Genomic DNA, 27,072 nt, shown 5'->3' with positions numbered 1-27,072 from the left:
CGGGAGCCCGTCGTCTGGCCAGCAAGGAAGCGCAGCCTATCCGTGTCCTCGGAGGAGGAGGAGCCGGACGACGGCTGGAAGGCGCCCGCCTGCTTCTGCCCAGATCCGCACGGCCCCAAGGAGCAGGGCCCCAAGCACCATCCCCCCATCCCTTTTCCTTGCCTGGGTAAGGATCGCACGTCGCCAGTGTGGCAGCCAGCAAGCGCGAGGGGAGGGAGGCTGAGCGCCCCGACAAGACTCCCGCGCCGGGCTGGCCAGAGCTGCGGCAGCCTGGGGTTCGGGACCGCGAGGAAAGGGGCGCGCATTGTGGTGCCTCCTCCGCCCGGTAGGCCCTCGGGAGGAGGCGAACACAAACCAGTGTGGGCTTGGGCTTCTTGGGGAAGGTTGAGTTGTTAAAGAGAGTGGACCACAGCGAGAGGGACACGCAGCCTGCCGTATGCCCGGCTGTCCTCAATCACTTTGCACATCTGGTGCTTTCTTTCCGGACACGAGGTGCAGATCTGCAAGTCAGGTCTGGGCAGCCTGTCTCTACCGTAATCTCTTTCTGCGTCTTCTTCCTCACTCGCTCCGTATCTCTGCCTTTCTCTCTCTCTCTCCTCCTTGGAATGATTAGCACTCCAAGATGATTGACAATGGTGCGTTTCAGAGACGGCTCCTCTTTACAACATTTGACGAAGGGGAGCCCTGCGTTAGTCCTTAGCGTGATTTCCAAACAAATGGCCTGTGAAATGACGCCACCCTATAAAGCTCGAGGAACTCTTCCAGCTCAGTTACCACAAGGCAAATTCGCCTTTTAAAACCATGTTAATGTTTCCCCCTCTAGACCTCCTCTGCCTGTTGCCCCTGGCCCGTTCATAAAGGTGGGAGCACAGAGACCCCATACTCCAACTAGCTGGGTCCTTCTCTTGTCGCTTTTAAGGGACGGGGTGCTGGGTTTGGGGAGCCAGTGAGGGATAAGAGGAGGGGATTGGTAAGGTGGGACCAAGGCGGCAGGCGCTTGCCAATTGCATGGTCCCAGGGAGAGCTGGCGGTCTCCGAGGCTCCCCAACCAACTCCATGGCCTTCCTGTCTGCTCTCGCTTCTCAGGTACCCCCAAGGGCAGCGGAGGCTCGGGCCCGGGCGGCTCGGAGCGCACGCCTTTCCTCTCTCCTTCGCACTCGGACTTTAAAGAAGAGAAAGAGAGGCTCCTGCCCGCGGGCTCGCCCTCGCCGGGGTCCGAGCGGCCGCGGGACGGCGGCGCTGAGCGGCAGGCTGGCACGGCCAAGAAGAAGACGCGCACCGTCTTTTCGCGCAGCCAGGTGTACCAGCTCGAGTCCACCTTCGACATGAAGCGCTACCTGAGCAGCTCGGAGCGCGCCTGCCTCGCCTCCAGCCTGCAGCTCACGGAGACCCAGGTCAAGACTTGGTTCCAGAACCGCCGCAACAAGTGGAAGCGGCAGCTCTCGGCAGAGCTGGAGGCGGCCAACATGGCGCACGCGTCGGCTCAGACTCTGGTGGGCATGCCGCTGGTGTTCCGGGACAGCTCGCTGCTGCGCGTGCCGGTGCCGCGCTCGCTCGCCTTTCCCGCGCCGCTCTACTACCCGGGCAGCAACCTCTCGGCCTTACCTCTCTATAACCTCTACAACAAGCTCGACTACTGACCCGCCCGCCTCCCCGCGCCGCCAGCCTGCGCCCCGGGCCGCCTCCAGCTGCCCGCAGAGCCGGGCGCGGACTGCACTGTAAGCAGGGCTCCGGAGCAAGGCGGCGTGTTTCCAGAAATATGAAGAAATACACCATGTGTATTCATTAGCTGTTATTTATGGCCTCTGCCCTACTTTTTGTTTTGATTGTTTCGGGTATTTATCGGCATTCCCTAAGTCAGAGAGCCTGCTTTCTACCTAGACCCAACCAATACGCTTTGAAAACCATTCGGAGTGGGATGTTCTCGGGTGGTGGTGGGAAAGGGAGTTTTGGCAGACAGGCTCTGGTTCGTAGGAAAAAAAATCAGGCAAACACCTACAAAACCAGGTACACTCTTCCCCCATATATACACCTGTATATATGTACATGCATACACGCTCGGCCAAGCCAGGTCCTCAGAGGCTTTGGACAATTACCTAATTGCTTCTTTTCGTTTCCCTCATCCCGAGGATGGGTAGAGACGAAAAGGGGAGAGTTCAGATCTGTAAAATATTTTTAAAGAGAAAAAAATAAAACATTTTAAACATCTTTGCTAACTTTGGTGGGTAATTGCCCGGCATAATAACGCACGGAAGGTTTTCAGGTTTTTCGGTGGAAAGACTTGCATGCATCTCTCTGCAGAAGTCTGGCTCGCGCCACGTGGAGGGCGGGACTGGGGTCAGGGGTTAAAGGTCGGGACCTTGGCACCGCCCAGACTGCACGTGGCTGGAGCTGCCCGCCCACTCTCCCTCCTTCGCCCAGAATCGTCGCGCCGGCTGGGGTGCACTGCGGCTGGAATCCAGCTCCTGAGCCCGCGCGGAGAAAGACAAAGACAGGGAGGCAGGCCTCGCCACTTAAGCGATTGCTTTCCGGGAACGAGCGAGCCGGGTGCCCAGCGGCATATTCCCAGCACTGGGCTCGCCTAGAGCTTGGCCACAGCAGGTCACGCTACGACGTCCCCGGTGCCTCGCACTTCCTCTCCAGGGGTATAAAGCAGGCGATGGCGCAGCTTGTACCTGGTAAAGCCTCCACTTTGCTAGCCGCGAGTTTGGCGCTACGAGCTTGTCGCTGCGCCCAGCTACCCGGCCGGTGGCGGAGTTATGTGTGCCACGCGGAGAGGAAACTGGGGGCGGTGAGGCAGTACTTCGGCTCAGGAGAGATCCGAGAACCGGTACCAGGCAAGGAAGGCGAGGGAGGCAAAGGCGCTTCCCTACACTCTTTTGTTGTTAATAGTTTGCATTGGTTCAGCGTGTGGCTGGATCACCGGCTAGCACGCGGCGCTTGCTCTGAATGGAACCGTAACGCGCGGCGGGGCCGCCCACGGACTTCCTCGCCCTGACACCTGCGGCCGCGCAGGGGGTGGGAGGGCGCTGCATCGAGAGAATAGCCGCGGGAGTGTCATGCAAATTGCAGATTCTCGCTCCCGTTAGATTGCAGCCACCTGTTCTTGGCAAAACGTCGGAAAAGGAAGCCTGAGCTTGGAGGAAGCCGGTGGTTCAGCACCACCTGGGGCGAGCTCCTCCGTCCGCCTGCCTCTGACCTCTGGCCCCGCAGAGCAGATGCAAAGGAACCTGGAGTCCGCAGCGCTGAGGCCCTATCTCATCCGCTAGAAGGAAAACATTTACGTATGAGAGTTGACTCTGAGCTGCAAGGCATCGAAATTATCTACATTTTGTGAATATATACGGGATATCTGTAAACGTCTACGTAACTCGCAGTGTTTTTTGTAAACTGGCCAAAAATATTCCATCTGATGTTGTCCATTTTGAGATCATGTTTTTTCTCCTCGCGTTAGATTTCATAAAAATCACCATCTATTCCAAGGTGATGTCAGAAGGATGTTACCCAAGAACACATCTGCTGACGCTAGGTTAGTTCAATATTTATTTCAACTGAGTTTACATCAGTAAATATTTACTGGGCCCTAGTACATGCTGGGAAACTATGCTATTGGGTAGTCAGATAAAAGAGACAGTGGATCCGTTTTCTTGTGATTTATCGTATACATATACTTCATTTCAATGAAATTCTTTTGCTCCAGATGACTTAAAATTTTTTTCTAATGTTCTTTGAATATTCCACGAAAAAAACAAACTGCGTCCAAAGAACTGCTTCTATAGGAATATTCCATCCATATCATTTTTGTTTGCATTTCAACAGATTACAGTTTTTACAAGAGATCATGGTTTTAACGGTGTTGGGCCACTGTATCCTCTGTAGATTTCCCTTATAGGAAATGGTTTCTTATAACCATTGCAGTCACTTAATGACAGTGATCTGTGCCCTTAAAATTTTAGGGAATGATCCTTTTCCAGTCTGTCATGATGTGTATATTTCATTCTTTTTACTAATCCAGAAACTAGCTGTCAACCGTGATCCAACAGTATAATTAGTTTTTAGAAATTCCTCTCTTACAGATAACTAAGTTTTACACACACACACACACACACACACACACACACTCTCTGCATTTGGATTTAAATGTTGTTCAGGACTCCATTGTTGCCAGATTTCCTGTCTCAAGACTATCAATTCATTTGAATAATCAGCAAAATCATCAGCCTCCTTTCAGCCTCTAAACTGGATTTAAAAGATTGACGTTTTTGAAAACTCAAATCGAGTTGGGCTGCAACTGCATGCCCAGAGGGACCTGAATCATACACACACTGGATAATGAAATACACTTAGATTTTATTAGTGGGTAATTCATGCTCAGAATCTTGGAACAATAATATAATTAAATAAACAACTGGGAGAAGGAACCAGATAAGTCAAGAGGTAAAATTATTTAGCTAAAGTTAGAATGGAAGTAAGGAACTGCATTTAAAAATTTTGAATTCAGCCATTAACTTGTGGAAAGAGAAGAGATAGAGAACTAAGTACCAGACTGGCAAGGAAGGAGGGCAAGAGTCTTTCAGCAGTAATATCATCAATGCAGTAGGCAGAAAGGTTGCTGTTGTGTGTTTATTGTGTCAGGAATCATACAAAGATGTGCATCCAGTTCAGGGTGTGTGAATGCATAAAGATCACCAACACTTTCTCATTAATGTCCCTTAAAAGTTAATCACTTTAACCGCAACAATTTTCTCTCACTTCATACAAAATCAAATAAAACAATATATATTTTTCTTTTACAAAAGGCAGTAAAAAAGCGGTTAAAGCATCGATTAAATTGAAATTTTTCAGTGAACCTTTGACATTCAAGAATCACTCAGCCACTTCACTCTACTGATTAAGTATTGCTTTTCTTTCATGGAGATAAAATAATTTCTCATTACTCAAGCAACCTTCTTGATCCTCATTTCTAGAGGATTCTAGAAAACAGTAAATGGAGCATACTGAGCCTGCAACTTTGGGGAGTGGCAGGACAGAGTGGAAGGGGATAGGCTTGTAGCTGTCGTTTTAGGATCCTTCAGTAAGCAGCTCTAAATGAAGCTGTGGGAGCTTTAACACATTGCAGAGTACCGTTTCCCAGGATGTTCACCCTTCTGAAGGGGGGTTCCCCCAGGGCAAAGGCTGGTCTGATTACATGCATCTTTCCAGAGCCTCTCACCAGGCCTGGCACCAGCGGAGGCTCAATAAATGTTTGTGGAAAGATGGGGTGGAGAGAGAAAGCATAATATAAATATGAACGGGTTTCTTCAGTAGAACTTGAGACAATGGGAAATGAGAGACCCTGGTTTATAGGTGGAAATTCCAAAAAATGAGAAAAAAAAATCAAGGCAAAATAATGCAGTTAATTACAGCAAATATTTCCTTCTCTACATCAACTTTTCGTTAGCTTCACGGGCGTGTGCACATCCAGGGATAGGAAGAAAACTTTAGCACTATGGAAGTATTGACCAAAATGGGATTCTTGTGTTTCAGAGACTAACTTAAAGGGGAGGGCGCCACGGACAGAGCTGTAAAGATCTTTCCCGCTTTCTACTCAGAGGGCGGGCAGAGCGTCAGCCCCCCCACCAGAAAACTACATTTCCCAGAATGCCATACGCGGGCGGGAGAGGGCGTGAACAGAACCTTGGCGCGACGGTCCTTGGGAGTTGTAGTTTCCACGCGTCCAGCTCGAACGCCGGTGCCTCAGTGGTAAAATTAGCCCACGTGATCGGAAAAGCTGCGGTTTCCCTTTGAGCCGGAACAGGATGACTGGGTTGACCGATGCTGGGCAGCTGAGCGGACCAATCGGCCGCCTAGACTGAGTCGTTGGCGTTTGAAATCAGCCAATGGCAGGTCTACGCTGGAGCTTCCTCTGCGCCTCCTTCGCCTAGCCTGCGAGTGCTCTGAGGGAAGCAAGCAGGCGGCGGCGGCGGTGGCGAGCGGCGAGTAGTGGAAACGTTGCTTCTGAGGGGAGCCCAAGGTAGGGAGGCGAGGCGACGGTGTGCGGGAGCGGACTCTCCAGGGACTTCCCGGGTCTGCAACTGGCAGGGCCGTTCCGTTCGCAGGGGATCCCGTTTCATTTCTATTGTTTTCCCTTTATTTTTAGGAGTGCCCGGGGCGACGGGACCCGGGAGAAGGGAAAGGGAACGGTCTGGGGTCCGGGCATCGCTGCAGGCTGGGCTGGGTTTAGGGGGACTGCGGTGCCTGCCGGGCCGGTTTGGGCGCGGCGACGGCCGGAGGAGCGGACGAGTTCCGACCTTGGCGGGTTAGTGCTCGGCGCAGGCGCAGAGACTCCTCGCGGGCGTCGTCTCGGCCCCTCCCTCTGGGGTTGCCCACCGCCAGGCTATCCGTGCGCAGCCCCAGCCCGCGGGACCCTTGGGGACTCTGACTGGGCCCCTGTTCTGCAGATGACCGGTTCTAACGAGTTCAAGCTAAACCAGCCACCCGAGGATGGCATCTCCTCGGTGAAGTTCAGCCCGAACACCTCCCAGTTCCTGCTTGTCTCCTCCTGGGACACGTCCGTGCGCCTCTACGATGTGCCGGCCAACTCCATGCGGCTCAAGTACCAGCACACCGGCGCTGTCCTGGACTGCGCCTTCTACGTAGGTGCCCTCCCGCCCCGCTCCGGCCCTCTTCCTGTGTTACGATTCTCCACGTTAGGAGCGTTTCTTTTCCAGTGTTGGGTAGAGGCGTCTGTCGGTGGGGTTATTTAGACAGTTCTTTAGCTTTTCAGGAGCACCTGCCTTGAGCCGGTACCGTTTTAGGTTGGGGATATGCAGACATTGGAGACTCCGTTTCCCCTTTCCATTAAAGGCTTGTGGAGTAACTCTGTAAACTTTCTGAACATAAATGATCATTATATTTGCAACAATACTGTTTTGGCTGCCGTGTGGAACGAAACCATTTAGGGGAAATGTATGTTTACCCTCAGCTAGCGTGTTGGCTAGAATAAAGCAGCCCTCCTTTAATTTCCTGACACAGGAGTTTAGTGACCACTTGCTTTTTTATGCTGTGTTTTGGTTTGTTTACCATGAATAGTTGAGCCCAGTGCATATGCTCAGCGTAAACTGAACACTTATTTGTAGAAATAAGAAAGTTGAAACCCTTTCAAAAGTTCTAGTTTTTAAATGGTTCAAAACTGTTTTATAGGATCCAACGCATGCCTGGAGTGGAGGACTAGATCATCAATTGAAAATGCATGATTTGAACACTGATCAAGGTAATGTGACAATATCTTTACCAGTTTGTTTTCTTGACTAGTGTTCTAAAGTATAAATGTTTATGTAGGAAGAGTAGTTCCTAAATTGCTTAGTTACCAAGTTGCTTAAGCTTGAATTTAGGATTTTTCTGTTTAAATGATAACCATCGAGTTACTGATTACAGAACATGATGCATATATTTTTGCAGGAAAACCAGTTGTGGTCACCATTGTCAGTGTTTACATAAATTGACACTTAAGTATTTGGCCTTTATTTTGTTCTTAGAAGTGGGCTGGATCCCAGACTGGCCAGCGTTTCATTAGGATTTTCCACTACAATGCTGATGTTTTGACAGTTCAGTTTTCAGAAACTAATTTAGTTTTCAGAAGCTAAAGGTAGATTTAAAACCTGACAAAAAATTGGCAATCATGTCTATATTGTGTTTGTTATAGTTATTTAGCAAAATATGTTTCAGTTGCAGTTTTTGAATGAGTAACTAGATGATACATTTCCTTTCAGTTAAGTAGTTTCTTAGAGGTCCAGATATGAAATGACTTATTCAAATTTTTTTGGTGACGTTGGGACAGTGTAGAGATTGGAATGGAACCCACATGCATAGAGCTGTCTAGCTGAGCATTTGGTTCCATGTATCTTCATCAGACACAGATATCCTAAGGAAATAGGTTGGTACGGAGATAGGACTAGTTTGAGCAACGGGAGAATGGTTGGAGGATGGCCACATTTTGTCGAAAAAACTAAGCACCCAATTAGAAGAGGCTTTTGTATGAAAATTACTTTTGTCTGTAACTTATACTGCAGGTATTTGGTTTTGTTTGCCAGTAGCTTACCCTGTGTAATAAGTAAGCTTGGAGATCTAGGTTCTATTTGTTCAGAAACTTATGGGGATAGGTAGAAACACTGAAAAGCAAACTTCTCGATTTTCAGTGTTACATAGAGAATTAGCTGTTTATTCTGTGAAAGTCACTGCCAAACTTCATGAAATCCTTCCTTCCTTCCTTCCTCCCTCCCTCCCTCCCTCTCTCCCTCTCTCCCTCTCTCCCTCCCTCCCTCCCTCCCTTCCTCCCTCTCTCCCTCTCTCCCTCTCTCTCTCTCTCTCTCTCTCTCTCTCTTTCTTTCTTTCTTTCTCTCTGTCTTTCTTGTCTTTCTTGTCTCTTTCTTTCTTTCTTGATGGAGTCTCGCTCTGTTGCCCAGGCTGGAGTGCCGTGGTGTGATCTTGGCTCACCGCAGCCTCTGCCTCCCACATTCAGGCAATTCTCCTGCTTCAGCCGCCCGAGTAACTGGGACTATAGGTGTGCGCCACCATGCTCGGCTATTTTTTGTATTTTTTAGTAGAGACGAGGTTTCACCATGTTGACCAGGATAGTCTTGAACTCTTGATCTTGTGATCCGCCCACCTTGGCCTCCCAAAGTGCTGGGACTAACCTTACTGTTTGAAGGTCAGGACCATATATTGTTCCTTCCTATATCCTTAGCAGTTGGCACAGATTCTGGTGTGTAGTAGATGTTAGTTGAAGGAATAAATGAGATATGGTGGGAAGGTTCAAATTGAAAAGAAGGAAAATGTCTAATTGAAAATTTGAACCACAGTGGAACCAGGTAGAATAATGAGAAGACTTCACTCTCAGTTCTCATAACCCTTTAGCCATGTAAATAAGTTTCTTAGCAGCATTGGCTTCATGTTCAACATAAATGTTGTTGATCCAGAAGACCAGAGTTCTCCATTCGTTTGTTCGTTCAACAGATGTTTCTTGAGCAACCTAGCCTGTACCAGAGCTTGCACTAGATACCGGCAGAGATCACAGGGTTACACGCAGTTCCCGATAGGAAATCCAGAATCAAGTGAGGAAGATAACAGACATGCCACTGTTTTAATGTAATCTGAAATTCAAGGCAGTCTTTGGTATGTGCCGTACTAGTGAGTCATGTGAAGTGTGCACTGTAAGGTGAACAGAGAGGAATGGATAACTTTGTAGTCATGGAGAGATTTTTCTGTCTGTAGACATTTCCATGGGGTTGGATGAGGCAAATTGATTACAGTTGAATGAATGCCTCTTTTAATTGTTTATTTTAGGAATCTTTAGTAAAGGTAGTAAGCTAGATGTTGGGGATTCCCCCCCCCCTTTTTTTTTCCTATAGAAAATCTTGTTGGGACCCACGATGCCCCTATCAGATGTGTTGAATACTGTCCAGAAGTGAATGTGATGGTCACTGGAAGTTGGGATCAGACAGTTAAATTGTGGGATCCCAGAACTCCTTGTAATGCCGGGACCTTCTCTCAGCCTGAAAAGGTAGGCTCTTTATATTCATTGCAGGAGTTGATGGTTTTGGGGTGATTTTTGTCTTGATGCATGATTGCTGACTATGTTGATTGAATTTAAAGGTGAAAAGTCAAGATGGGGGGAAAAAGTTGACAGTCGATTTTATAAATCCAACTACATAGAAATGCTTTAATGCAAAAGAAAATTAACTTTGAGATTTGGGGCCAGCTTTTATTTGTCAGTTGTTATATTTGCTTCCATGTATTGTTAGTGCTTTAAATCGCAGAATTGAGAAGCAGCTCACTGCCTTTTCAGAGGAGTCATTTAGCAGACTGTTCGATTGTCTTAAATTGATGCTCCCTCCCAAACCAGAAAATTGGAGGGAGCATCACTTATTTTCATTTGTTATCTGAGGTTTCTTTTGAGTTGACTGTTGAGAGGGCAAAATGGGTTATCATTTCAAGTTCAGTGAGAAAGGTGTTTTATGTTCCCTGGCTTCTACTGTTTGTATATTTATTTTTTAATACTGATAGATGTAGTTTCAAGGCTCTTAGCGAACAAAGCTTTTTAAAACCGAAACTTTGTGTATTATTCTAACCTTTTGATCTGTATGATGAAAGTGTAATTGAGCATTCCTTCTGTATCCTCATCAGACTTTATCAGGTGGTAGTTAATTTTAAAGATTGATTGTTTTAGCAGTTTAAAGGCATCCCTCACTTGAGTCTATTTCCTCAGCATAAATATACTATTCAGTTCCTGTTAGCCATCATTATATACAATAGTGCATCCAAAGAGCCATTATTTTTGTCACATCACAGTCGAATCTACTCCTGGCAAGACCTTTGTTCAGAATAAAATAATTGCATTGTTTCTAGTTTTGATTTATGGTTGTATGTAACATGTTAAGAACTGTGATAAATTGCTGACAGAATATCATATAATGGACAGCCACACTGAATCAAGCTGCTTATTGGTTCAGCAAGGTTCATTATGTCACTTTTTTTAATACTTTCTTTGATAAATGTATATACCTAGTCAGTAGCATGACAGTGGTTTCACTTGATTTATGATCAGTGGGGATAGAAAGCACTATTAGAAGCTTGTGTGTCACCTATATAGTAAAGATTTAAGATAAAATTCCCAGTATGATTGTACCATTATAAATCGATCTCTTTCTGGATTCTCTATTTTTAAAGTTTGGTACTTTATACATCTTAGATTAATTTTCATTTCACTGCAAACATTTTGTTTTCTGAGTAAGCTATGATAAATCTTAACAACATTTCTCACATTTAAATCTGCTTATATTAAATCTGTTGTTTTGAATCTTAATTTTAATTCCTTGTTTTTCCCTTAGTCACATTAATTGTTGGATTTTAGGGCCAGATTCTAGAGAGGGGTGGGGCATGGCGTTGTTACAGCTGGTAACTTGATTCTTCTTCAGCTGCTGGGATGTGGTTAGCATACTAGTGATTATTAACAACATATGACTTAAGGATTGGGTGTTGAATAGACATCTTACCTCGCCCTGGGGCCTCTACATTTTTTATGGCAGTTCTTCAGGTTTGAAAATGCTAAGTCAGATTAGAGTTTCTTATTAATTGAAAATCATAGAGCACAGTTGTGAATCGCAAGTCTAGATTTTTTAAAAGTGACTGAACATGATCAGGAGAATATTTTTTTGCCACCTTTTTAATGAGTTGGCTACCTCTGTTTTGTTTCCAGGTAACATTATATTTGCAAATAAACCACTAAATGTTCGCTTGTAGGAAATTCTATGGTTTATTATAAAGGAATTTTTGTGGAAAGTTTAATATTGAAGAAAGGCATTATGAGGGGAAAAAGAGGGGATACACTACTTTTAAAAATTTTCCCTAATGTTGAACTTCTATCTTGAATGTGTAGTATTACGTCAGGGCACAAGAATTGCTTTGTTGTATGTCAGACCACTGTCTTGTCTTTTAATTTTGAGTTTGTATGCCACCAAAGGCTACTAAACATCTAATTAGTGGTGGCTCCCTCACGCTTCCTGGAAAGGCCTATTTATTCCATGTAACAACTGGGGGGAAAAAAATCAAGATTTTTGGAGTTGCAAAATAAAATATTCTAAAAGGTGATTATAGAAAAATAATTTTGAAAATGATTGTTTTTTGAAAAGCCAGAAACCCATTAAACTCTACCTTGAATTATTTTATGGCTTTATTATCTCCTCCTTGAATTTTTTTTACACTTTTATGTTGTCTCTAAATGAAACATGAAGGCTGGGAAAAATAGTTTAATTTGTTTTAGTAATGGAGAGAATTAAGACTTCAAAAGCTCTTTTACAGAATTACTTAGAATGTACATTATATGATGCTTGGTGAAGTATGAAGAGCATCACGGGTTTGCTGTTTTGTGCAAACTTGGTTTAAATAATTGCAGTATCTAAAATTGTTACTTGTGATTGGGGAATTCAGTCAGCTAATTTTTTATGGTTTTATGATCAGATGGACTTTATTTTGGGGCAAAATGCCATTTTCAGGCAAGTAGGTGATTTTTAGCAAGTTTTGATCTTTTTTAAAAGGTATATACCCTCTCAGTCTCTGGAGACCGGCTGATTGTGGGAACAGCAGGCCGCAGAGTGTTGGTGTGGGACTTACGGAACATGGGTTACGTGCAGCAGCGCAGGGAGTCCAGCCTGAAATACCAGACTCGCTGCATACGAGCGTTTCCAAACAAGCAGGTACTGAACTATAGTCCCTCTTCTTTCTGGAATTTGAAAATAATGTGATCTTATAGTATAATGGTTTGGCCACTATCCCCTAAAGCCTTCTTTTTTTTTTTTTTTTTCAGTAGTGATTTAGAATTTGCTGTTAGGTGTATTCCTTGATATTTTTGACAGCCATGTGTTAAAAGGAAGTGCGTTAACCCCCATTTTAGAGCCGACCTTGATGTTCAGAGAGACCAAGTAATCTGCTCAGGAAGTGGTTTGAATAGAGGAGGTCTTCTGATCTTTTGTTGATCCTGGTCCAGGATGCTTCATAGGTATACAGAATCAAAGAGGGCTTTGCAGATATTTCAGTTTACAAAATGCTGAATTAATATTTATATCTGGATTTTAAGCTTATGGAATTTGCTGTTTTGTTTTTGCCTTTTTGTAATCCTAATGCTTGTAGAGTTCTTTCCCCAGTTTGACAATAGAACTTTGTGTTTTTTTTTCTTAAACTCAACTGAGGTTAGAGAGGCAGGGCCCCTCTTATGACGGATGTACAGGGTGCCCTTCCATCGCTAAATAAGATTAGCCTGTTTATTAGTGATCTCCCTCCTCCCTCAAGTCCTTGAAGTTTTAAGAGGAGATGGTGGTGTGGTCAGTTGCAATAGAAATTTTGCAAGAGGAAAAGTCATTAAAAACAGAAGGTGTCTTTGGTATCTTATGGCTGTCCTTTGGTGGTTGTAGAACTTGAAGCAGGTGTGTTATTCTCTTGGCTTTTTAACCTGCAAAGGCCAGTACCTCAAATGGTGATCACAGTTCCTTTTTTTAGGAAATTGGAAGTTTCCATTGAAGATAAAGAATTGCAGTTATTTGAAACTTTAGAGATTTAAATATGTGATTAAAATATGCTTTCATTGTGAACATTTATTTTAATGCCATTATATCTGGTATTTTCTATAAGATTATTTCTACTTTGTAATGACAGTTAAAAAGTCAGATTTTACTGACTTATTTATTTCTTCATAAACAGTTTCCAGGAATAAATCTTTTTCATACCTTGAAGGATTAAAAAATCATAGATTTTGTATTTGGTGTGTTCTTTCTTATTTTTTTAAGATATTGTCATTTCAAGGAAAGATGAGAAAACGTTTGAAATTGTAAACCACTTTTGAATGTCCCTGAAAGTCTTTGTGCAAACCTGACTTACAGTACTAAATGTAAGAAGTAGCATGACTGAGATGGAAGACTGATGTTCCAGTTTATTTGGATTATTGATACCCCCAATGAAGGAAACACAATTCTTAACAGTTGTTTGTGATGAAGAGGCACAGAACATGGTAGAATATATTTTAACTGAGGGAACAAATTTGAGTCTGCTGGGCAGGACAACAGGACAACAAATGAGCGACACTAAAACACTAAATTTTGTTTAGGTTTGATGAAATAACTAGACATTTTTTATTGTAATGTGCAAGGCCCTGGTACCTGTGAGGAAAGCAAGTGATGCCAGTCTTATTTTCTTTTTAAAGTCATCATAACTATGTTAGTACAGCCGAAACACTTCATTAAAGCCTGCTGTACTTCTCATTTCTGAAATAATCACTCTTTAGTGTGGATTGAATTTGGGAATTAGCACCTTGCTTTTGGAAGCTGGAATTTACCATTTTTTCCCTCTGGTTCTCTCTTGGCAGGGTTATGTATTAAGCTCTATTGAAGGCCGAGTGGCAGTTGAGTATTTGGACCCAAGCCCTGAGGTACAGAAGAAGAAGTATGCCTTCAAATGTCACAGACTAAAAGAAAATAATATTGAGCAGATTTACCCAGTCAATGCCATTTCTTTTCACAATATCCACAATACATTTGCCACAGGTAAAGTATGGCATGCTGACCTATATTTATTTATTATATTATTTGGTGCTTGCTTTTTATGGTATTTAGTGAGAAAAAATCTATATAATGCTTTATGGAAAAGTAATTTCCATGACCTTAAAAATTAACTGTTAAGATAATGGTTATTTCTGTGTCTGGTGTTAAGAACCGTTTTAACTATTTTGAAATTACTTCCAGGTGGTTCTGATGGCTTTGTAAATATTTGGGATCCATTTAACAAAAAGCGACTGTGCCAATTCCATCGGTACCCCACGAGCATCGCATCACTTGCCTTCAGTAATGATGGGACTACTCTTGCAATAGCATCATCATATATGTATGAAATGGATGACACGGAACATCCTGAAGATGGTATCTTCATTCGCCAAGTGACAGATGCAGAAACAAAACCCAAGTGAGTATGCTTCACCTGTATTTGAGCCTTTTCTTGCATTCAACCCAGGATTTATTAATTTTTCTAAATTCATGAATAGCATTGTTGATGCCTGCTCGATATTACAGCTGACTGTAGGGTTGGAGTTGATGTTATCATGTTCTCCCAAGCTTTCAATATCCGTAGGTTGATAGACGTCTGATGGATAAAATTGTGCCTAGTTGTTTTGTACAGAAGAATGTCAAACTCTCATTCTTCTTGAATAGGCTCTATTATTTGAATCTCTGGAGTTATTACCAGCTCATTGCTTCAAAATTAAGTTGAGGAATTCAAGAATAATTTATTTTAGTAAATTCTATTTAAGATGTTTAAGAATTTGAACTGCCAAAAATCTTTCCTCTCCACAGAGGTTGTTTCTTTAATATTAACACAAAGTAAGTGACCTTCAGGTCTTACTGGAAACCCAGAGTAATATGGCCTTGCCTGGAATTGCAAATTTCCTTAGTTTTGAAATTTTCGTAGACGTCTTTGGTTCTTGATTGTAACTGTTGACTGAGAAGAGCCATTTACATTTTTTGATACCAACAGGGCAAAGCTTTTTACTTAATTACCTCCACCAGGCTTAAGGGAAATCTGATACTTCAGCATGTGTTAAACTATAAAATATCTACCCCAAGTGTCTTTGCCCAGTTCCCTGTCCCCTCTCCCCAGGCCCTAAAAGGAAGTTCTTGATACATATTTGTGGAATAACTGAATGTTTTCAGGATTCTTATACTTTGCTGAGTTAAATTGGGTGTGGTACCTTTGCTGATTGGTTGAGCCTCTGAGAGGGGGCAGAGTATTAAATATTCCATATCAGATATGCTTTTATAGGTTTGACTTTAGAAAAGTCTTAGCATGTGAAGCCTGTTGGATAAAGGGCTGTGTTTGCATTTAATCTGTCACTTTTGTATCTCCTGTCCTGGCTGGCCACTTTGATCTCATGCTGTTCTTTTTTTCTTTTGAACTTGTAGGTCACCATGTACTTGACAAGATTTCATTTACTTAAGTGCCATGTTGATGATAATAAAACAATTCGTACTCCCCAATGGTGGATTTATTACTATTAAAGAAACCAGGGAAAATGCTAATTTTAATATTATAACAACCTGAAAATAATGGAAAAGAGGTTTTTGAAGTTTTTTTTTTTTTTTAATAAACACTTTCTTAAGTGCATGAGATGGTTTGATGGTTTGCTGCATTAAAGGTATTTGGGCAAACAAAATTGGAGGGCAGTGACTGCAGTTTTGAGAATCAGTTTTGACCTTGATGATTTTTTGTTTCCACTGTGGAAATAAATGTTTGTAAATAAATGTAATCAAAATCCCTTTGCATTCTTTCTGGACCTTAAATGGTAGAGGAAAACGCTCATGAGCCATTTGTTTCTTTTGCTGGTTATAGTTGCTAATTCTAAAGCTGCTTCAGACTGCTTCATGAGGAGGTTAATCTACAATTAAACAATATTTCCTCTTGGCCGTCCATTATTTTCTGAAGCAGATGGTTCATCATTTCCTGGGCTGTTAAACAAAGCGAGGTTAAGGTTAGACTCTTGGGAATCAGCTAGTTTTCAATCTTATTAGGGTGCAGAAGGAAAACTAATAAGAAAACCTCCTAATATCATTTTGTGACTGTAAACAATTATTTATTAGCAAACAATTGATCCCAGAAGGGCAAATTGTTTGAGTCAGTAATGAGCTGAGAAAAGACAGAGCATATCTGTGTATTTGGAAAAATAATTGTAACGTAATTGCAGTGCATTTAGACAGGCATCTATTTGGACCTGTTTCTATCCCTAAATGAATTTTTGGAAACATTAATGAGGTTTACATATTTCTCTGACATTTATATAGTTCTCATGTCCATTTCAGTTGACCAGCCGCTGGTGATTAAGGTTAAAAAGAAAAAAATTATAGTGAGAATGAGATTCATTTCAATGTAATGCACTAAAGCAGAACACGAACTTAGCTTGGCCTATTCTAGGTAGTTCCAAATAACATTTTTGTTGTCAAACTTTAAAATTTATATTAATTTGCAAATGTATGTCTCTGAATAGGACTTAGATCTTTCCTGACATTTATTTTATCTGTGATGTATTTTTTAAAAATTATTTTGATACAGAGAAGGGTCTTTTTTTTTTTTAAAGTATTTCAGTGAAAACTTGGTGTAAGTCTGAACCCATCTTTTGAAATGTATTTTCTTCATTGCAGGTCCACCTAATCATCCTGTGAAAGTGGTTTCTCTATGGAAAGCTTTGTTTGCTTCCTACAAATACATGCTTATTCTTTAAGGGATGTGTTAGAGTTACTGTGGATTTCTCTGTTTTCTGTCTTACAAGAAACTTGTCTATGTACCTTAATACTTTGTTTAGGATGAGGAGTCTTTGTGTCCCTGTACCGTAGTCTGAAGAATTCCCCCTTCTGTCTCCTAGCAAGCCCCGTTGCTGTATCTGAACAGTTTGAGCTCTTTTTGTAATATAATCTAGACCTGTTATTTCTGTGCTATCTAATAAACGAGATTCAGAACCCTTGAATGTTGGATGTTTTTGAATGTTGGTAATTAATATAATTTACTTAAAAAGGCTTGTGTAAAGCAAAACTCATCATCACAGGCATGTTGGGGATGACATTTTACCTTTAAGTCCACTCTGCCTCGTTTAATTGTCTCCTCTGATGTGTGTTGGGGATTCAGTCCTGCATAAAGTGATTTGTTGGAGTTCAGCCATTTCCCTCATGCCCCCTTGTGCCCTCTTGGTGGATCAGCAGGGCCTTTGAGCCAAGTGTACAGCTTCACTCAGGATGGGCAGAGACTATGTGGCAGCCGCTGGGGACCTTTTGGCTCAGTGCTCTCCTACTAGTGCCGGTGCAGTGGTGCTCAGGTAGCTTGTACATCCCTGTGTTGATGTAGTCATAGTCCACACACAGCCAAATGACAGACCCTTCTGTACGTAGCCATCAAATGCCAAATCACAGTGAAGCCCTTGGGATGGTAAATCATGTAATAGCCAGGGACTAACTGATAATCCTAGTTCTTTAGTGTGATTATGTGCTTCTAAAAGTCCCTGACCACTTGGTTGAGGACAGACCATAAGTTTAAAACATTGTATAAGTGAAAGAATTAATATAGTATTGTTATAGGTAACCAAATTAAAGTAATGTGGACTTGTTTTTGAGGTGCTGAGGGAGGGCTTATTTTATGGTTCCATGTGGATGCCCTCTTATCTCTGGATATCAAATGTGCCTCCCTCCATCTCTACATACCCCTTAACCAGCTCTTCACGGTTTGCTTGCTTATGGTTATAGCTACCTTTTCTCCAAATTACCCAGATGTAGTTACCTTGGCCTCATTGGTTTCCCTTACCCACATTCTTTAAGTATCTCTTCTGTTTATCTTTTCTTCCTACTGCTACCATCCCATGGCCTTCTGGGTGAATGTGGCAGCCTCCAGTTTCTGCCTTAAGTCCTCCATCTAATAGAGCAGTGACTTTTGAACATTGTGGTTGTGACCCAAGTAAGAAATACATTTTGAACTACAGTTCAGAACACAGAGGTCAGTATAGTATGCATGACAGACAGAGGGTCCTGAAACACGACTTGCCCTTCCTGCATGTGATGTATCTGGTGCATGCGTGCATTTTTTTTCTTTGCTTTTTAAGAAATCCTGGTTATGGCACCTTGAATTGGTTTTACAACAAATGCCTGTCACCTGTAATTTGGAAAAACTCGATCAGATTTCTAAAAATTTTCTAGATTTTTAAAAAATGTATTCTTATGTCGTACTTGGAATCCTCCACTGCTTCCTGTTGCTCAGTCGCCCTTCAGCGATTTCATAAGGAGGTGTGCTGCTTCCCAAGCTTCCAGATCATCAGGAAGGGGCTGCGGACTGTAGGGTGCTCTCAGAAGATGGGACTAACTAACCCTTGTTGGGAATATAAATAAGCGGGTGGGATGGGAATGTTAAAGTGATAGCAGTATCTGGTTCTGAGTTCTGTTGTGTAAAAACTTAAAGGTATATTAGCAGGTTAGCCTTTGTTCTGTGGGAAATCCAGGCCTTGTTAGAAGGACCAAGGCCAGAATGCCCAGTTTAGCGCTGGCATTCAAACCCTTCGTTGTTTTTCCTCCATTATCTGTTAAATTCCTGCTTTGCCAAAGGTATTTTCTCTACCCTAATAACTCTAGCTTCCTTCCCTCAGTGGCGACTCAACACACATTAGCCTACTGAGAGCTTAGATCACTACGATGAATCTTTGTAAATTTGTTTAACTCAGTTTTCCCCAAATTCGTTTGAGCCGGTTGGTTCTACTTTTTCTGGTCTTGTTCCCACAATCATTTTACCTTTTACCACTCCCGCAGCAAACACAGGGGGTTCTTTTGTTAGCTGAGAGCCAGGTTACTTTCTTCACTGTCACTGTGATGCTTGTGTTGATTCCCAAATCTCAGTTTGCCCAGGGGCATTCTCTTTCTGAATTGCTCTTTCAGGATTTAATTTGAATCCTGCAAAGTCCTGTTCAAAACCCCCTTTTCCATGAAGCCCTTCTTCCTTGTTGCAGCTCACAAATAAGTATGCCCTTTCTCAAAACATGTATGAAACACCTCCCGCTTATATACCTTTAGCAGCAGTTACTCATATTGCCTGGCATTTAAACATTTTTGTATGCATACATCTTGCTTTCCTACTTATAGCAAGAGCAGGACCACATCTTTTTGTGTGCTCTGGTACATGCCTGTTGGACCGCTTTGATATTGCTAAATTATATAGACTCCTTTTAAAATAATTTGAAATATAATTTTGGAGTATAGACATCTTGTCCAGTGCATTAGACAGGTGACCTTTGGCTTTGTTCATTAAGCATTTAGTAAGTCTCTTAGAAGTGATATGTTTACTGTAGAAAAATTCAGATAACATGCAAAAAATGAAACATACTGTCACAATCCTATGATATAACTTAAAAATTCCTTTCCAGCTTCATAGAGATATTTGATGAAAATTGTATATATTTAAGGTATACAATGTGATGTTTTGATACATGTATACATTGTGAAATGATGATTACCACAACCAGGCTAATAAACATCTCCATCACTTTGTTAAATTGAGTTAAACAAATTTACACGTTGACAAGTTACATTTACAAATTTATGTAATTTTTTTTTTTGTTTTTTTTTTTTTGAGGCAGAGTCTCGCTCTGTCGCCCGGACTGGAGTGCAGTGGCCGGATCTCAGCTCACTGCAAGCTCCGCCTCCCGGGTTTATGCCATTCTCCTGCCTCAGCCTCCCGAGTAGCTGGGACTACAGGCGCCGGCCACCTCGCCCGGCTAGTTTTTGTATTTTTAGTAGAGACGGGGTTTCACCGTGTTAGCCAGGATGGTCTCAATCTCCTGACCTCGTGATCCGCCTGTCTCGGCCTCCCACAGTGCTGGGATTACAGGCTTGAGCTACCGCGCCCGGCCTTATGAAATTTTTTTATCATAAGGTGAGAATACTTACGATATAATCTCAGCAAATTTCAAGTATACAATACATTATTACTAATGATAGCCACCACATTGTGTGTCAGGGCTCCAGAACTTACTCATCTCAGAGGAGGTAGCTACTTTTAACATTTTTGGTATATATCCATCCTTCAGGATTTTCTGTATATTTCTCTAACAGTAAAGTTTTTGTTAGCCGCATCATGTGAAATGCCTGGGTAGACAAGTTTAAAGATGTTACTTGGGATGGTGTGACTTGTACAAGCCACATAGCCTGCATGGTGTCCACTTTGAGGGGGATGCCGGTAGCTATACTTAGAAGTCATCCCCTAGAGCAAGCTTGTCCAATTTGTTGTCCATGGATGACTTTGCCCAGAATGACTTTGAAGATGACCCAAAACAAATTAATAAACTTTTGTAAAATATGAGAATTTTTTTTTTTTTTGAGACAGTCTCGTTCTGTCGCCCAGGCTGGTGTGCAAGTGGCATGATCTCCGCTCACTGCAAGCTCCGCCTCTCGGGTTCAAGCGAGTCTCCTGCCTCAGCCACCCAAGTTGCTGGGATTACAGGCACCCGCCGTCATGCCCAGCTGATTTTTGTATTTTTTTTAGTAGAGACAGGGTTTCACCATGTTGACCAGGTTGGTCTCGAACTCCTGACCTCAGGTGATCTGCCCTCCTTGGTCTCCTAAAGTGCTGGGATTACAGGCACGAGCGGCTACACCCGCCTGTGATTGTTTTGTTGTTGGTTTTTCGGCTCATCAGCTATTGTTAGTGTATTTTATGTGTAGCCCAAGACAATTCTTCCAATGTGGACCAGGGAAGCCAAAAGATTGGACACCCCTGCCCTAGAGCATCTGAAGCCTGGATACAAAAGAGCCTGTGGCTGTGACTGACAGGATTCTGGCCATTAGGAATTCTGTGACATGGAGGGAAAATGGCACCTTCAAATTTGCACCCCCAGGTATCATGTGGGCGGGTGCTCCTTGTGGCTGGTGATAGTTGTGAGTGAGCCTTGCACGGACTTTCCCTCTATTGGCTGTTCCAGAGTGAGGGGCTGCAGGTGTCTACTTACGTACCTATGGCTAAGATGCTCCTGAGCAAGTGGGGGCCAGTTAGTATATATAATTTTTACAAAATTTGGATCATGTTACATAAATATCTTGCTTCATGCACTTAATATGAAATTTTGCCCATGATTTATTTTATACCTTAGTTTTAAGGGCCACCTAGTTAGTATTTGATTATTTGAACAACTATTTAGTGCCTGCAATGTGCCAGCCACTGCTAGATTCTGGGGTTCAAAACACTGACAGACGCTGTGATACCACAGCGTGGCCACATTTTGTTTTCAAGACCTTGGCCAACCTTTGGTCCTCACAGCCACTGCCGTGGTAGTAAGGGACTTAGTTAAGTTTGGTGACTGCTTGAAGTCTTAAGATCAGCAAAGTGGCTAATGCAGGCACTGTGACAGTCTGAGCACTAGGAAAAGCAGTGTGGGTAGAAATTCCCTGTTTGAGAGCCTTCTGGTTATACTTTAAAAATAAGGGAGCCTAGCATCTTGTCAGATCTTTGAGCCCACTCACTCGAAGGGCCTGTCACTCATCCAGAACTGAATCTGCTAGTTTAACAGGTCAGGCAGTGTGATGTGACAGCGTGAATCTTAGAGTCCAGCCTTTGAACATGGCTTTGAATCCTGACTTTACTGCCTATTCAGGGGGCCACTAGCTAAGTTAATTTGTGAGCCTGGGCAACATGGCGAAACCCATCTCCAGAAAAGATACAAAAATTAGCTGGATGTGGTGGTGCATGCCTGTAGTTCATAGCTACTCTGGAGGCTGAGGCAGGAGGATAACCTCAGCCTAGGAGATTGAGGTTGCAGTGAGCTGAAGCTGCACTACTGCACTCCAGCCTAGGTAACAGAGCAAGACCTTGTCTTGCTGAAAGGAAACTGCTGTAACTAGTCTGAATAGCATAAATCAGTACTTTCCCAAGTGAAAGATGGGCTACCCAGGGATATTTTAAAGACTGAGGTGGGGAAGTCAAAGGAGAGAAGAACCATGAAACTAGCACTGTGTTTGCTCCCCAGATGTCAACCTTGTCTTAATCTAAAAAATAAAATTTCTGAGCCATAGTTTCCTCATCTGTAAAATGAAGATAATACCTAGATCATGGAGTTATGAACAAGTATGTTAAATATTTATCAGAGTGTGCCTGACACAGTGAGTAGAAAATATCTGCTCTCTTTGGATGAAAAATATTTAACACTTCACTCTCAGATATAATTATTAGCTGACTTTTTAGATTCTTTTTTCTTTTTCATAAGTTAATGTAGTTCTCAGATATCTATGGGATTTCTAGTTCTTAAATATGCCAGTATTTTTTTCTGTTAAAATGTTGGTGAACTATTTTAAACATTCAGAAAAACTCGGGATCATACCCGTAAACCCACTGTCCAGACTTTAAAATGTTTAATATTTTTCCATATTTTATCTCTTCATTTTAAAATAAAGTTTTTCAAATGCTTGAAGCCTCATTTGTACCCCTCCCTTGCCCCATTTCCATTTTCCACTTTTCTTCAGTGTTGTACCCATTTATTGCTTTTTTTTTTGCTTATGCAGTAGCCGTATAAAATACGGGCTTTGTGTTTTTGCAAGTTTGTAGAAATGCTAACTGGTAACTGTTTCTATCCCAGAATAAGCCCACCCCCATTTAACATCCAGTGTGGTTAATAAGATACAGGAAAGGGAAAGGGACAAAGCTACAGTCCATCACTGACCAGGAAACAACTTAGCAGCAGCAAGGTTGGGCAGGGGAGTGGCGGAGCTGAGCGCCCCGTCATCTGAGGTCAGCCACCATTTTTTTTTTTTTTTTTTTTTGAGACGGAGTCTCGCTCTGTCACCCAGGCTGGAGCGCTGTGGCCGGATCTCAGCTCACTGCAAGCTCCGCCTCCCGGGTTCACGCCATTCTCCTGCCTCAGCCTCCCGAGTAGCTGGGACTACAGGCGCCGCCACCTCGCCCGGCTAGTTTTTTGTATTTTTAGTAGAGACGGGGTTTCACCGTGTTCACCAGGATGGTCTCGATCTCCTGACCTCGTGATCCGCCTGTCTCGGCCTCCCAAAGTGCTGGGATTACAGGCTTGAGCCACCGCGCCCGGCTCAGCCACCATTTTTGTAGTGGAATGGCATTTGTCTCTGACTTGGTGAAAACTGCATAATCCCACAGAAGTTGTTCTTTTCCTCAGGAAACTATGTGAGCGTGTTAGTATTCAATAGATGAGGTGGATTAAAAACAACATCTGTGTTGACATCTGGGGAGCAAACACAGCGCTAGTTTCATGGTTCTTCTCTCCTTTGACTTCCCCACCTCAGTCTTTGAAATGTCTCTGGGTAGCCCATCTTTCACTTGGGAAAGTACTGATTTATGCTATTAAGACTAGTTACAGCAGTTTCCTTTCAGAATGGCACCCGGCTATGTTGCCTTTGGAACTAGCAGTAAGAGAAATGAAAGAAAGCTGCTGTACCGGTGGCTGCAAATACCAATTGGACCATTGAGTACAAAGGCACTTTCCCCTTGATCAGTGGTGTGTTGTAACGCTGCTTTCATTTTCGAAGGATGTCCACGGCACTTGTCCTGGGGTGGTTGTAGGGCACTTAGTTGGGAATCATTTTGTGTCCTGATGAAAAAAAATTGGAAGGTAAAAGCTAGACTGTACTGTGATTTATAGAGGGCTGTAATTGGGAGAACATGACGTGAGTTGGCCAGCCCATTTAATATAACTCATGATTTGGCAAATGATCTTCCGACTTATTTTAAATTAAAAGCAATTGGTTTTATTTTGTTGTTTTGCTTTCCTTAAATACACCACTGGTATAACTTTCCAAATCACCTGACTTGAGTAGAAAAAAGGAAAATGAAATGTTTTACTGAGCTTGATTTTAGCAGGTGTCACATTTCAGTAATTGAAGGTTCATTTCCAATGGTTTACTTGATTAACTAATTTCCCAAGAAATATTCTTTCACCTCTGACCATATTAGCCAACTCTGTGCAGTTAACACAAACCTGAAGAAGCCATACAAATTATACCTACTGGTCTCAGAAGCACCTAAGTTTGCTTTTCCAATGTTGTAACGAAGTACCTTTCATCCCCTTTATAGGACTCTGTTATAGGCTATTGCAGTAATTTAAAACCTATGTACCTAGACTCCTGACCTTGTTATAACATCACTTTATAATTCTCAAAATACTTGGCTCTTGAAGATTTTCTTAGCACCAGCCATGTATTCTTAAAGAGCCCAGACAATTTGTCTTCAGTGTTATATTACCCTCCTCAGCTGCTAAGACCTAACATTCTCATTGAATTGTCTGACAAAAAATCCCTCAGTTCCTTCATCATTTCACAGGCTAACATGGTATTCAGTTATTAGCATTCTCCAGGTAAAGAAATACTCTTGCACGGAACAGTAGCAATGTATGCCTTCATCAAGCTTTGGATATAGAAGCAGCTCTCTTGCTAGGTTCACAGTTAGTTCATCAAAATTGCTGGTCATGTGGAGAAACACAGCTTTCCATATGTGACTCTAGCATAAAGGTGATCATGGAAACGGAGGACAAGTACACCAATAAGCTTCTTAACACAATACCTTTTGTTGCTCCTGTTCATCAGGTGAACATTGACCTCAGTTGCTAGTAGACGTCTAGAATGGGCATTGTTCGTTGAGAGCTTGTTACTTGGTAGCTTGGCTTTCTGGTCCCTTTAGTTATACTAATAGAATATATGTTGTTAATTGTGTACTGTTAGAATGTGGAATTCACCTTTGCATTGCTTAACTTTGCAATAGGACATGCTATCTCCAAACATCCTGTACTTGTGTTGCCAACCATTACCCAGGGTTTTGCTTTTGTTTGTTTGTTTGTTTGTTTGTTTATTTTTGAGACAGAGTCTTGCTCTGTCACCCAGGCTGGAGTGCAGTGGCACGATCTCGGCTCACTGCAAGCTCCGCCTCTCAGGTTCTTGCCATTCTCCTGCCTCAGCCTCCTGAGTAGCTGGGACTATAGGCGCCTGCCATCACGCCCGGCTAACTTTTTGCATTTTAAGTAGAGACAGGGTTTCACCATGTTAACCAGGCTGGTCTCGATCTTCTGACTTCGTGATCCACCCACCTCGGCCTCCCAAAGTGCTGGAATTACAGACATGAGCCATGGCGCCCGGCCCAGGGTTTTGCTTTTGACTCAACTCTAAAGCTATTTAAAAGTTAGATCAATTGCATTTATTTGGACTCCATTGACACAGAATATGATAAATTGACATGATAGGAAAAAAATCAAATGAGATTACAGAGGATATCCTGACTCCTAAATTGTGAATTCTTTATAGATTTTAACACATTGTTAGTAATAGTTGTGATATTTGACCTGTATATTGAACAAGACCTCTGCGTGGAAGCACTTGACTAGCTGTCTGCATTACTGAGGTTGGACACATTTAATATTTCTAAGAAAACACTTTTTGGCTGAAAACAATAAATCAGTTTGATTTACCCAAGACCTCCCATTCAGAATAACCCTATGGAAACATGCAGGGAAACTAACCTATGCAGATGAACTGGGAAATAATTGGAGTAATGCAAAATTTAAATTTGAACTTTTAATTGGGTCAAGACAAAATTTTAATTTGGCCACTAGTCAAAACTTTAGCAAAGGTTTTCTTATTCACTTTTGACCAAAACAAATAGAACTCAAGAAAAAGGTTTCTCTTTTGGGCCGTGTTTAGATTTCTTTGGCCAACAATCCTGATCAATTTCATCTTTTTAATCTAAACTGGCTTCTCCCTGATTAGAGCTTAGTAAAATGGATGAGAAGAAAAAATAAGATTAAGGGAAGTTGTTTTTAATACCTGTTGCTATAAGCATCTAGTTATTGATTTGGAATTACAAGGACAGATATGCTTGTAAAAGGTCCTGATTTTGGACAACTCAGGAGAACCTGGTAAGAGAAGGAAGAGGACTTGCTGGGCAAATTGACAGCTGTGCCAGAGTATGAGCCGATAAGATTTGTGGGTGGAATTGTCATTGCTTTTGTGAGACAGGGATTAATCTTTGTTTTTATTAGCTCTCCAAAAATAGAGATAAAGGTCAGGAATTGGAAACTGAAGAAATCAGTTTGAAACAGGCCTCCTCTGAGCTATTTTGAAACCTGCTGAATGTGGTTCTCTCAACCCTTTGGACATCCAGGAATTGATATCTAAAAAGCTTCTTAAGGCTCAGCCTCTTAACTGGATGCTGAGGGCCTCTGAGAAAACATGGAGTCATGGCTGTTCTAATGGAGTCATCCATCACTGCCAACTGCTTGCTGGAAAAAATAGGGGTCTTTCACAAGAACCTCATAACCTTCAGGGATTAGAAGCCTGTGCCAGGCTGAATGTTACAGTGGCATGCCATTGAAGGTCTTCTCTTGACCATTGCTTAAGGTAATCATGAAGGTCTGTAATTCAGGGCATATGGTGTCTTCTCTTTTTGCTCTGTTTCTCTCTCACTTCTTTGTTTGTGTCTCCTTTCCTTCTTTCCTTCAATCTAAACAGTAAAAGGCATTTGTGCACAGTTTGTCTTAGGAAAATGTGGCTGGTGGGGTTTTGAAATAGTTGTTTGCTACTCCATTATACCATTTGGTCCAGGTGGTGGTGGGTGGCAATGGATAAATGAGCCTGTTGGCATGTCCATAAGCCCAAGAGTTGGATCTGATCTAGCATGCATATGCCATGAAGGAATTGTGTCTTTTGAAGGCATGGTGACACGGCCCATTTTACTTACAGTGCAGTGAAACCTCCTCACTTGTAGGCCCAGCTCAGGTTTATCTGAACATGGAGTTTCAGAAGATATGAGGTATTTGGGGACACCACCAGGTGTTAAAATTGCATATTAATCAAGTGGTTACTGGGATACTGTATAGATTTTTCAAGTCTAGTAATTTTGGAGGGAAGAAGATGGGAAAATATTGTGAGTTTGTTCTTGAAATTTCCATTCTGAAATAAGACTTCATAAGAGAATGTAGGGTAGTGATAATAGCTTTGGGCTAGTTGTTAGGAGACATGTGGCTTGGGA

At 42.5% G+C, this 27,072-nt stretch overlaps 2 protein-coding genes across 4 annotated transcripts in view; both read left to right on the top strand.

The window, feature by feature from the left end:
- HMX2 (H6 family homeobox 2) overlaps positions 1-2,208 on the top strand; it is a 2,785-nt gene extending 577 nt beyond the window's left edge. The window contains exons 2-3 of the mRNA XM_011930300.1: positions 7-166; positions 1,087-2,208. Of these exons, the coding sequence (XP_011785690.1) occupies positions 7-166; positions 1,087-1,640 (714 nt within the window). The 3' untranslated portion in view covers positions 1,641-2,208. The remainder of the gene's footprint in view (positions 1-6; positions 167-1,086) is intronic.
- A 3,564-nt stretch (positions 2,209-5,772) lies between these two features.
- The window catches only part of BUB3 (BUB3 mitotic checkpoint protein), a 151,585-nt gene continuing 130,285 nt past the window's right edge, over positions 5,773-27,072 (top strand). Inside the window, exons 1-8 of one of the 3 annotated variants that reach the window (XM_011930216.1) lie at positions 5,773-6,013; positions 6,441-6,635; positions 7,183-7,252; positions 9,390-9,541; positions 12,075-12,233; positions 13,895-14,072; positions 14,271-14,487; positions 16,713-17,035. In XM_011930216.1, coding sequence (XP_011785606.1) covers positions 6,441-6,635; positions 7,183-7,252; positions 9,390-9,541; positions 12,075-12,233; positions 13,895-14,072; positions 14,271-14,487; positions 16,713-16,722 — 981 coding nt within the window. In that variant the 5' untranslated portion in view covers positions 5,773-6,013 and the 3' untranslated portion in view covers positions 16,723-17,035. Of the gene's footprint in view, positions 6,014-6,440; positions 6,636-7,182; positions 7,253-9,389; positions 9,542-12,074; positions 12,234-13,894; positions 14,073-14,270; positions 14,488-15,479; positions 17,036-27,072 lie in introns of those variants that run through there. The other 2 variants (XM_011930215.1, XM_011930214.1) reach the window with 2 other exon arrangements.

Source organism: Colobus angolensis, unplaced genomic scaffold, assembly GCF_000951035.1.
Source record: "Colobus angolensis palliatus isolate OR3802 unplaced genomic scaffold, Cang.pa_1.0 Scaffold85, whole genome shotgun sequence".
In the NCBI taxonomy this organism is placed as follows: domain Eukaryota; kingdom Metazoa; phylum Chordata; class Mammalia; order Primates; family Cercopithecidae; genus Colobus; species Colobus angolensis.
Note: the sequence above shows the minus strand (reverse complement) of the source record. Positions and strands in the feature narration are given on the sequence as shown.